The sequence below is a fragment of the Loxodonta africana genome, chromosome 5 (assembly GCF_030014295.1).
Source record: "Loxodonta africana isolate mLoxAfr1 chromosome 5, mLoxAfr1.hap2, whole genome shotgun sequence".
Lineage (NCBI taxonomy): Eukaryota > Metazoa > Chordata > Mammalia > Proboscidea > Elephantidae > Loxodonta > Loxodonta africana.
The window spans coordinates 83,415,865-83,428,003 of record NC_087346.1 but is presented as its reverse complement, the minus strand read 5'-3'; the positions used below and the strand labels follow the sequence as shown (position 1 = coordinate 83,428,003).

Genomic DNA, 12,139 nt, shown 5'->3' with positions numbered 1-12,139 from the left:
ATCAACTATATTTTTTTACTATACTTACTGATCTGTGGCTTTGGTGCTTTCTTTATCACATACTTCTTTATTTGTGGGCAACTCAACAGCTGGCAGCTCAGGTGGTTGGGCCGCTGGCATGAAGTAAGTGCATACAAAAATGTCCATGGGTGTTTTTTCTTGACAACAGTCCTCAAATTTAGAATTCTTTGTGGATAAGTTGTCACAGATTTTTACTGTGTGTTCAGGCAGCTACAAAAGGAATGGTGAGTTTGTGCATTGTTAGTTACCTGATTGGTTTAACTAAAAATAAGACTACACATCCACAAGCCCTGGCATGGTGTCTATAAAAGTCAGTATGAATGTTCTCAAAAACTAAATTGGTATAGTATATTTGGAAGGTAATTTGTCAAAATGTACAAAAAATCTTAGAAACGTACAATTTCACATACAAGAATTTATCCTCAGAAAATTATTTTGAATGAAGGGAAAATTTAGCCACAAGGCTATTAATTAAAGTATTGTGAAGACACCGAAAAATTAAAACAACCTAAATCTAAGAATTGACAACCAGTTAAATAAAAATACAGTATATCTAGGTAGATAATTCAATATATTCAGTAGACGTATATGATAGAGTTCTATTTAGCCATTACAAATCAGGTTATAGGGAAATACTTATTAACACAGAAAATGTATTCTTGATTGGAAAAGAAACAAGGCAACACACAAATCTTTTCTTAAAGAAGTTGATAAGACCTTGGAGTATGACCTTTATGTAAAGCATACCTCATGTTCTTTCAAGTTTTGAAAACTTTTTTTCTAGAAACTTGTTAAAATTTGTATCTACTTGAAATGATTACGTAAATGAAAAATGGTGAAAAAATTGAAAAGACATCAAATTATAAAAGATAATAAAAGCATCAATAACTTCTAATGGTTTAATGATATGTAGCACTGTCCAAGAGAACTTTATGCAATGATGGAAGTCACCTGTATCTGTGTTGTCCAATACTATTGAGCACTTGAAATGTGGCTAGTGCAATGGAAGAACTGAATTTTATATTTTATTAAATTTTAATTAATTATAATTCAATTTAAATAGCCATATATGGCTAGTAGATATCATTTTGGACAGGCAAAGTCTTGAGAATCAAATAATATTGTCCTTGAGTGTGTACCCTGATATTTACAACCTGTGTGACCTCGAATTATTGAGGCTTGCTAATCTTATGTTTTCTCATCTGTAAAATGGAGGTAATAATATATTTCATAGATTACACGTGAGGATTCATTGAGATGATGCATGTTGGTGTGTCACTCAGTAAATAGCCCTCATTGCGTGGCCTATGATGATGGTAACAGGGAGGGTGCCCTTACCTCCTTGGCCATGCAGTCCTCAGAAGTAGACTCACAGCACTTGGAGAGGATGTTAGTAACATCTTCAGCTAGTGGCAAAACATCTCCCATATCAGCAGTGGGCGCTTTTTGGGCTAATTTTATGAGATGGCTAAGCAGTTAAAAATGAATTTGTTAAAAACCAACATTCTCAATTTTCTTTGTTTCATTATAAGCACACAGTCTGGAGGAATAATACCACAGCTTTAACGCTCTGGCCTCAACAGCTGCATGGAGCATATTTACCATGCTATGGATCCTATGTGCCAAAGCTGCTGACTAAAGGGAAAAAAAAAAAAAAAACCAGCCCCAGTGAATCTTTTCAAATGTTAAGTACTTGTGTGCATCACTTCTGGACAGATCTACATGCTTGAAGCAGGACTTTAAAACATTAGATTTACATCAGAAATAAAGAAAAGCAATCACGTCTCTCTATTCACAAGGCAAATATTGTGTTCTGTGGTCCGCCACATTCATTTAAAAATATTTTAATAGGTTAACTTAGTAAATACAGATGAAATAAATGAAGGAGTAAAGGCCTATCACCCTAAACCACAAGTTTAATAAATGTTGATATTTTGGTGTGTAACCGTTAAGTATTTTATAAGGTTTGTACGCATGAATGGAACTATGCTCTGCTAACCAAAAGGCTGGCAGTTCAAATACACCAGCCGCTCTTTGGAAACCCTATGTGGCAGTTCTACTCTCTGTCCTATAGGGTCACTACAAGTCAGAACGGATTCGACAGCAATGGTTTTTTGTATACTATTCTCATACTTGACTTTTCACTTAATATATCAGAAATAAGTTCTATATCATTAAATATTCTTTTACAATAAAATTGTAACAAATTGCATGGCATCGTTTCATTTAGATATACCATAATTAATTTAAGTAATGCCCTATTCTAGGGATATTCAGGAAATGTCTTTTTTTTTTTTCAGATATAAAACAATGTGACAGGAATACTTTGTAGCTAAATCTTTTTTCACACCAATACTATTTCCTTGGGGTAAATTCTTAGACATTGATGTTAGTATAAATTTATCATTAATTAAGCAACTTAAAAAATAAATTTCTGTGTTTTACTGGACCAACACACTGAAGGTGTAAAAGGAAAATGAAAAGGGAGGTCTAGAGAGAATGGGTCTGTGTAGTTCTAATGGGAGATTATTTTTAAAGGACTCATGAAAATAATTTCTTTTCCCTGTAGGGAGGCTTGTTACGCATTGACCAACAATACAAATAGGTAGTTTTTCATTACCATTTAAGGAAAAGAAGCTTATGGATCAGAGTAGAAAGAGCTAAAGGACTGTAAGTACTAAAAAGATTAAGCTGTAAAATCTAGATGTTTGAGGAGATGACAAAGATGTAAAGACAGAAAGCATCATAACTAAAATATGAAGTTAACAGTAAAGGAGTAGCCATACAAACATCAAAGTGAAGGTTGCAAATAGTTGAAACAGCTAAATATTTTAATAAATTTAAATAGGTCAGGAGATAATACTGTAGAGCAGGAAGCTTCATATATATAGCAAGTAAGAATTCAGGATGTCTCGTTCCAAGAGAAAATCAGGTAAAGCAAATGACGTGTGAGGCACAAATGATCTGTTTAGCTTTTCTGTTTGTAATATATGCTAATATGGGAACTGGGGAAATAGTTTCTATTGGCCTACCAATTTTTCAGTATAGAGAGTATATGGAAAATGTTCATTAAAAGCAAATCTCATATTTTACAACATAGTCTCATTCCTTATTGTTTCTTATTCTTTATAAAGAAAAGAAAAAAAAAAAGCTATCCCTTTGAGGAGTATTAAATCATAAGCTGCTTGGGCACACTGTAATCACCGATTACAAATGTATTCTTAGGAAATCCTAATATTATGGAAAAAAAGTATAGAATCAAACAGATAAACACACTGATGATGTTTATTTATTTTTTTTACCTGAGTCTTGATTTCTCCTTTCCATAAGCAACATATTGTGAACAGATTCTATTTGACATAACGGTTAGAAGTGATAAATGCTTAATCTGTAGTCTCTAGAAAACAAGAGAGAGAATCTCATTAGAAGGTCAAGCTCCATTGAAAGTAACATGCAGGAATGGCAAAACCAGAGAATATTAATTTCAGTTTTTTTTTTTAAATAAATAGAAAACTGAATTCTGACCAAAGGAAATTATCGATATTTCTTTTCCAGGGGTGGCTTATTCATTTTCCAAATAATAAAATATAAGGGGAGCATTTTAGAAAATATATGGAATCCAGAATCAAAACTCCTACCACAATTAAAAAAAAAAGTCATTAAAAGAAGAAAAAACTAAAACATAATATATAATAAATTTGATGCCATTGAATTATGGTGTCAAGGAAGAATATTGACTGCCATAAAAATGGATAAATCTGTCTTGGAAGATGTACAGCCAGAATGCTCTTTCAAAATGAGGATTGTAGGACTCTGTCTCACACACTTTGGGCATTGTCATGGATTGAATTATGTCCCCCCCCAAAGTGTGTATATCAATTTGGCTGGGCCCTGATTCCCAGTATTGTGTGGTAGTCCTACATTTCGTGATCGTAATTTTATGTTAAAGAGGATTAGGGTGGGATTGTAACACCCTTACTAAGGTCACATCCCTGATCCAATGTAAAGGTAGTTTTCCTGTGGTGTGGCCTCTGCTGCCTTTTATCTTACAAGAGGTAAAAGGAAAGGGAAGCATGCAGAGAATGGGGAACCTCATACCACCAAGAAAGCACTGCTGGGAGCAGAATGAGTCCTTTGGACCCTGGGTCCCTGCGCCTGAGAAGCTCCTAGGCTGGAGGAAAATTGATGAGAAGGCCAACAGAGAGAGAAAGACTTGCCCTGGAGCTGACCCCTGAATTTGGACTTCCAGCTTACTAGATTGTGAGAAAATAAATTTTTCTTTGTTAAAGCCATCCACTTGTGGTATTTCTGTTATAGCAGCACGAGATGACTAAAACAGACAGGTTATCAGGAGGGATCAGTCCCTGGAGAAGGACACCATGTTTGGTAAAGCAGAGGGCTGGTGACAGAGAGCAAGACTCTCAACAAGATGAATTGACACAGTGACTGCAAAGATGAGCTCAAGCATAGCAACAATTGTGAGGATGGTGCAGGATGGGCAGTGGTTTGTTCTTTTGTACATAGGGTCTCTATGAATCAGAACTGACCCTACGGCACCTAACAACAATACCACAATATAATAAATGAAGCCCCGGGGTGGTGCAAAAAATTAATGAGCTCATTTGCCAACTGAAGGGTTGGAGATTCAAGTGTGTCCAAAAGTATCTCAGAAGAAAGGCCTAGCAATCTACTTCCAAAAACTCAATCATTGAAAACCCTGTGGAGTACAGTTGTACTGTGACACATGTGGGGTCACATATGAGTTGGAATTGACTTACTGGTTATATAAAATAAACTGGTACCTACCTCTTTCAAAAAGCATACAGTTGGGCTCGAGGAAGTACAGCAGGACCCTACCATAGACAGATAACTCTTGACATAACTGACTAAAAGTGGTAGAGGAGCTTGTCCATAATTAATGGAATATTCGTATATAAATCTGTGGGAAAAAAATAGGAGGATTGTCAAAACAAATCTCTTTCAGAAGCATTTTGATGGAGAAAAGGTGCATGTTACATGAGTTTATGGTTTTAACATCTAAAAATCACTAAGGATTTAGAAGAAGTTATAATTCTGAAGTAATTTTTAATTAATATTTTAATTTAAAAAATACATTCCTCCCTAAATTCCCCTGTGATCTGCTTCAGTGGAGGAGCTATTTGTCCTTTTACTTACTTAGCCTTTGGCCAAGTGCATGGCCCACAGTAGCTGCTTTTTGATGTTGACTGAATAAATTAAAACAAATGTAATTCATGGACTTACCCTTCATTATCTACCTCAGCTTACTATCCTAGACAATTGTTAGGTATAGGTTTACTTATTTGTTGAAAGAACCTGTTGCTGTCAAGTCAATTCTGACTCACAGTAATCCTATAAGACAGAGTAGAACTGCCTCATAGGATTTCCAAGGGGTGGCGGTAGATTGGAACTGCTGATTTTTTGGTTAGCAGCTGTAGTTCACTGTAGCTCTTAACCACTGTGGCACCAGGCTCCATTTGTTGAAAGAGTACTTTTTAATTTTTTGGAGAATAAGTCTCTATAAATTTTTTAAAAATAACTTTGTAATCTTATGCAAAATCTTTTCTGAAAATTTACAAGGATGGGAAAACCAATCAAATTTTTATAAAATTGTAACTTTTTTCACACATTTAAAGTTGCTTTGAATGGCATTGCTTTTAATTTTTGAAAACATATTAAATTGAATTTTCCCCCATTTTTATTCATTTTTATGACCTCCAAAGTCTAACACAAAAAAATCAATGTATATCCTGGGTATTTAGGCATGTTAAACAGTAAGAAGCTCAAAGTTACATGATTACTTATGTAGCACAACATATATCACATTCACAACTGTTTCTAGCAATAAATATGCTATAGGAATGAACAAAAAAAAAAGTAGTTTGTTATGGTCATGGATTGAATTGTGTCCCCCAAAAATATGTGTCCAACTTGGCTAGGCCATGATTCCCAATATTGTTTTCTGCTCCATTTTGTGATCTGATAATTCTGTGTGTTGTAAATCCTAACCTCTATGATGTTAATGAGGCAGGATTAGAAGCAGTTACGTTTATGAGGCAGAATACAAACTACAAGAGTAGGTTGTATCTTGAGTCAATCATTTTCAAGATATAAAAGAGGGAAGTGAGCAGAGAGGAGAGGGACCTCCTGCCACTAAGAAAGAACAGCCGGAGTGGAGTATGTCTTTTGGACCTAGGGTCCCCGAGCTGAGAAACTCCTAGACCAGAGGAAGATTGATGACAAGGACCTTCCCCCAGAGCTGAAAGAGAAAATCTTTCCCAGAGCTGGCACTCTGAATTCAGACTCCTAGCCTCCTAAATTGTGAAAGAATGAATTTCCCTTTGTTAAAGATATCCACTTGTGGTATTGCACTTACAGCAGCACTAGATAACTAAGACAGTTATGCTTTACTGGAAGTTAAGTCTTAAAATGAGCACAGTAATAAAATTAATTCTTCCATATACAGTACACAAGGATCCTTAGCACAGGGGAATCACAACAGATGCTAACAAATATGTGAAAATACGTCATTGTGGAGAGGCAATCCAAGTGATGCTGCTTCAGATAATAGAACTAGGAACAGTTTTGGGAGCTGGCTTCATTTCTCTGAGAAAGATATTCATTATTATCAGCGCTAACAGGAAATGGGCTACGCTGAATGATAGTCAAGTTCCCTGTTATTGTAACAGTCCAAATAGAAATTACCAGCTGGGTTGATGTAGGGGTGTTAATACAGAGGAGGGGGTTAGATCAGACCCATTTTTGATATTTTATGACTTAAAATTTTACTTATGATGAAAGCAGCTTACTGATCGGCAAATTGCTTGGGATCTTTCCTGAATGCTTCACATATTTCATCATTCGTTGGCTCTACATAGGTAGGAAATTCTTGTGGCTGGTGTTTCAGGACAGCCATACAGAGCTTTCGTTCCAGGCCCTCTTCGGTACAGCACTCAGCAGTTCCTGGGTGCACCGGGAATGGAGAGTCACTTTCACAGGACTTGATAGACAATGCCGAGGTCTGGAATGGGAGATGAAAAAAGGGGAGTTTTTTTTTTTTTTGAAATTCAGTAAAATATTTTACTCTGTAATTTAAAAATTCTCATCAGCAAACAACTGTCTATGCTAGAGACTCCATGAGATGATCAGTCAATATGACAAGATGCATAATTATAGTTAAAGGCAAGCACAGGGTCTTATTTATGTTAATTAATGACCCTCCTTCATAGTAGAACAAAAATAGAAGTTTCATCAATAAATGTACTGTTTTTGTCTGCTTTCAGCCACGGAGTTACTAGCCTCTCTGAGAACGAGAGAGGACATTTGAAAAAGCTCTCCAGGTGACTACACCCACCTGCTTTTCCCTGCAAATAACCATTGATAATGGTGACCTAGATACATGCGTCATACATTCCAGATTCCAATTATTAACGGATGTTTGCAGCTGTTTCTTCTCATTTTAAGTTGTGCCACTTCAGCAAATGAAGAAGGTCCCGAAAGCTTTACTCCATCAAAGTCATTAAGGTTGACTTTACTGGTTTTGCTTCTCCAGCCTAAGACTGTCTTCTTCATTGGTTTGCTTTCTCTTACCTAGCAGTTCTTGAGCCTAGTTTTGCAACAGTACCACTCATAGAGTATATAAAAATAAAAAATGCTTGGGCTGCATAATCCAGAAATTCTGACTCAGTAGATCAAAGATGGGGCCCGAGAATTTGTTTTTTCCAAAGCACCAACGCTTATCTTCATGCTCAGGAAAGGTCAAAGAGCAAGGCGTAGTTTAAGTCACAATCTCAACACTGTTAAACAGATAGTAAGCCCAAGTTTAGAGCATCAACAAGCCAGTGGCATAAAAACAAAAAACAAACAAAGTTCTATTGGGAAGAATTTGATATTTGAAAAAATTTTAAAAAGGAATAGAAATACTCATCATGGGAAAAATTAGAACTTTGCCTTACATTCTTACACTCATTTTAAGAGTTAGTGATCTTTGCAGGACAAAACTCTTAAAGACCTTCCCTCTCATGGATGAAAGCAACATGATGAATTGATGAATTAGTTGTATAAACTACAGATAAACAACACCTTAGTGTCTATCACATCTATCTTCCATCAAATCTCAGAATTTAGGAATTAGACTCTCTTTTTTACTTTTATCTCTCTTTTCAGTGAATCTCCATTCACTTTCTATTTCTTTCCTTAGCAAACTTTCTGTTCTTCCTTTTTTATTACTTCTTTTAAATACAAAAGAGGTTGAGAAAGAGAAAAAAAAAATGCTTTGAGCAAGGAGGAGAAAAAAAAGTGTCATACAAAAATTGTCAACACCATCTCTCTCCTCTTGTAATCCGTCTGTACAATCATGGAACTTATCTCTGATCTAGGAATACATTAGCAAAATTTTCTAACACTAACTGAAATAAATAAAAATGCATTCTGTTATTTTGACCATGATTGGTAGGAGTGTTTGCTCATTTTAAGATGGTTTGGAGGGTTAGGTTAAAATTAGTATTTGTTGAGTTGGTGGTGGAAGGAAATGATTATAAAAATTCTTAGAATATAAATAAGGGCCAGATAAAGCAATTAATGGCTAAGAATAATCACTATATAGAATATATTCTAATCAGATCTTTGGAACACTGTTTCTGCAGCCTGACTGTGGCAGGGTTGAGCAGTGAAAGATTTTTCTATAGAGGCCTTCATCAAAATGCAAATAAATGTCATTTGCTCCAGGCCTGATAACTGCATTTAGTAAATTGCTCAAGCTCCTTTGGTTTCAACTTTTTCAACTACTTTCTATATTTTGAAGTCTCCCATTTCTGCATTTTAATTTCTGCTTGTATATTATAGGGGAGAAAACCCAAAACCTATTATGTGTATTGTGGTGGTTAAGATTGTGTGTCAACTTGGCTGAGCCATGATTCTCAGTGTTTTGGCAGTTGTATAATGTTGTGATCACTTCTCTGTTGAAATTTAATATGCCATCACCCCCATGATGGAATCTGCTGAGTGGTACTGGTGGGAGCGGGACCTGTAGCGGCTCACCACCCCCTCAGCCTTCATTTCTCTGCCTTCTACCTACTTCCTTCCTGCTCACCTTGGAAAGGTTGTTGGCTTGTTCTGGATCCAGCAGCTGTCTCTTTTCTGACCTCTGTTTCTTGGGACTTGAGCTAGCAGCTTACCTGTTCATCTTGGGATTCTTCAACCTCACAGCCTGCAAACAAGAGTCCTGCTTCCCAACCTGCTGATCTTGGGTTTGTCAGCCCCTGCAGCTATGTGAATCAGGAGAAACCTTGAGGTCTTGCCTGCTGACCTTGGGGATTCCTTGACCTTTACAGCCTGTGAGCGGAAGCCCTGCTCTCTGACCTGCTCATCTTGGGTTCACCAGCTTCTTTGGCTCCGTGAATTGGAAAAGGCCTCTATCCTGATCCAAGGAGTTGGGATCTTCCAACTCCTACAACTGAGTGAGCTGTTTTCTTGATATAAATCTATTTATATATATGCTCTTCAATGGTTTTGTGTCTCTAGAGAACCCAGCCTAAGACATGTATGTAGGGTGAATTTTGAACTCAAAAAAATTTTGGAGCCAACACTAAATTATTCTGGGGTGGTTCTTACCAGCTCTTGGCATAATTATAAAGGTATGAGTAGGCATATATACATATACATGGGTGGTGCAAATGATTAAGAGCTCAGCTACTTAACCCAAAGTTTGATATTTTGAATCCACCTGAGGCACCTTGGAAGACAGGTTTGGAGATCTGCTTCTGAAAGGCCATAGAAAACCCTACTCTGACACACATGGGGTTGCCATGAGCCGGAATCAACTTGACATCAACTGGTTTTTTGTGTTGTTGTTTTTAGATTATGAAGGTACAGAGAATGTATTAAAATTATTTTTAAGAGGTTGGTTTTTCAGATGAATCAATATTTGAGAGGCTCAAATTTATAGTAATAAAAAGCTCAGGTTTTACAGTCAGATAGATCCGGATTCCATTTTTATACCTACCACTTAATAACAATGTACTTTCAGTAAGTCATTTTATGCTCCAGTTTTCTCATTTAAACCTTGTAGAAGAATGGGCTAAATTGACTTTGATTACATTAGGAGAATCCTTGGTCCCAAGAATAAAAAAAAAAAAAAAATTTAGGCTTCACGTTTTCCTGAAACTAGTAGTATTTGGAGTTGTGGTCTAAGATTTGCCCAGGTCATGGCATGAAGGCCTATTTCGGCTTCCTTCTGTGGGCCACCATAGAGATGCACAGCCACATAAACCTACCCTGGTGTCATAGCAGTTAGGATCGGCCCCTTCGGCACAGCAGTCTTCAGTCAAGGAGACCACTTCGTTCACAAGCTGACTGACCTGTTCAAATGTGCCACTGGGGAATTTCCTGCTGTATAGTACCATTGATCTGAGGGGGAAGAAGTCAAAATATCAATTAGCAATAAATCTTTTCTTCCACATTTGCAGAATTTAAAATATCAAATCTCTTCAGTTTTTTAAAAGGAATGTTGCACGCATTTTCTTTTTTACTTGGTTAATGAAAGGAATATGAGGCTACTTTAAAAAGCAATTCTTATTCTAGGAGAATTTATCTTAGAAAGCAATACAAATTGGACTTAAACTGTCATCAAACCAGACTGGTGTTCTCTTTCTGCTCTCTTTAGCCTCCCCAGATGAACCTGTCCTGGACCTCAGTCCCTTTGGTGAGTAATTTGAGTCCTAACTTGTAATAACTGCATTTTAATTTACCTTAGAAAACGATGCCTACTTGTTCTCTTGTAACTGATTAATAAACGTAATGGGGGCACATTCTTAGAACATAATAACCTAATTAAACTTAGGTCTATTTGAAGGACATTTCTGCCCACATTGTCCCTGGGGCTCTCCCACTTCAGTCTCAACAGAAATCAGTTCAGCCTTCCATGCTTAATGAAATTACCTCAGACTCAGTTTCACTCAAGGCCCAGTTACCAAGTGAGTGAGTAGCTAAAGCACACTTACAAAGATCTGAAGTCATCTTTTCCCAGATTGCTGAGTTCCTTGCAGACTTTATCCTTTTCATAATCACGGCCTGGGAAATCGGAAATAGAAAAATTTGGAACTTTTCTCTTTAAATGGTATTACATTAAATGTACATGTATAGGAGCCCTAGCAGCAGGCACAGTGGTTAAGAGTTATGGCTGCTAAACAAAAAGTCGGCAGCTTGAATCCACGAGGTGCTTCTTAGAAATCCTATGAGGCAGTTCTACCCTGTCCTATAGGATTGCTATGAGTGGGAATTGACTGGAGAGCAACAAGTTTGATTTTTGGTTTTGTACATATATAAAGGGGACTTCCACATGGTCTATGGTGAAAATGGCATTTGGGGATGAATTATTGTTTTTTAATGGACAGTGGAATAAAGGAAAGAAGAGAGCACAATAATTCTGAACATAAACCTAGGTAAGTAAAATGATATGCTTCAACTGATAAGTCATAACCTATTGATAGGACAATCATTCTCTTTGGACCCATTCTTTATAATAACGTTAGTATGTCACCTACCCACCCTTCTTTCTTCCTTCCCTCCCTCCCTCCCTTCCTTCTTTTCTTTGTTTCAATTTCATCTAAGGCCTCAAAAGAAAAAGAAAAAAAGACCCCTGACAGGGAGAGGGTATATCTACATTCCAAAGTGAGGGGCTAGTTTCTCCAATGCAGGACTTTAAAGGAAGTGTGTGCAATCTACTGTTGCCATCCTTGCTCCATTACTCACCTCCAGTCTATATAAGGGAAGGCTAGAAATTCAGCTAGGGAGAAGATGGAAATTAGACAAACTATTTTTTTGGAGAAAATTCTCAGTATGAATAATCTAGGGGAATGGTGGTACATGTTTCCCCCACTTCAAGAATAGTGAAAGAGGCTTTAAGGAAACTACTCAGAGACCTTGATAGGTAAGGTTAGGGTACAATGGACTAGTGTCTGATTCAGGCCTGAGAAATCTAAAGGGTGAGGAGATGGTCACAGTGGCCTGCGCAGCAAAAGGGAGAAGTTTTGGCATAGCCTATGGATCCGATGTGGGTCAAGCAGGAGAGTAGGATGGCCTAGGGATGTCTTAAATGTTT

At 36.9% G+C, this 12,139-nt stretch overlaps 1 protein-coding gene across 1 annotated transcript in view; it reads right to left on the bottom strand.

The window, feature by feature from the left end:
- The window catches only part of GC (GC vitamin D binding protein), a 75,015-nt gene that overhangs the window by 29,148 nt on the left and 33,728 nt on the right, over positions 1-12,139 (bottom strand). Inside the window, exons 3-9 of the mRNA XM_010594185.3 lie at positions 11,040-11,109; positions 10,314-10,446; positions 6,849-7,060; positions 4,828-4,960; positions 3,324-3,418; positions 1,360-1,489; positions 29-231 (exon numbers count right to left, since the gene is read on the bottom strand). Coding sequence (XP_010592487.2) covers positions 29-231; positions 1,360-1,489; positions 3,324-3,418; positions 4,828-4,960; positions 6,849-7,060; positions 10,314-10,446; positions 11,040-11,109 — 976 coding nt within the window. The remainder of the gene's footprint in view (positions 1-28; positions 232-1,359; positions 1,490-3,323; positions 3,419-4,827; positions 4,961-6,848; positions 7,061-10,313; positions 10,447-11,039; positions 11,110-12,139) is intronic.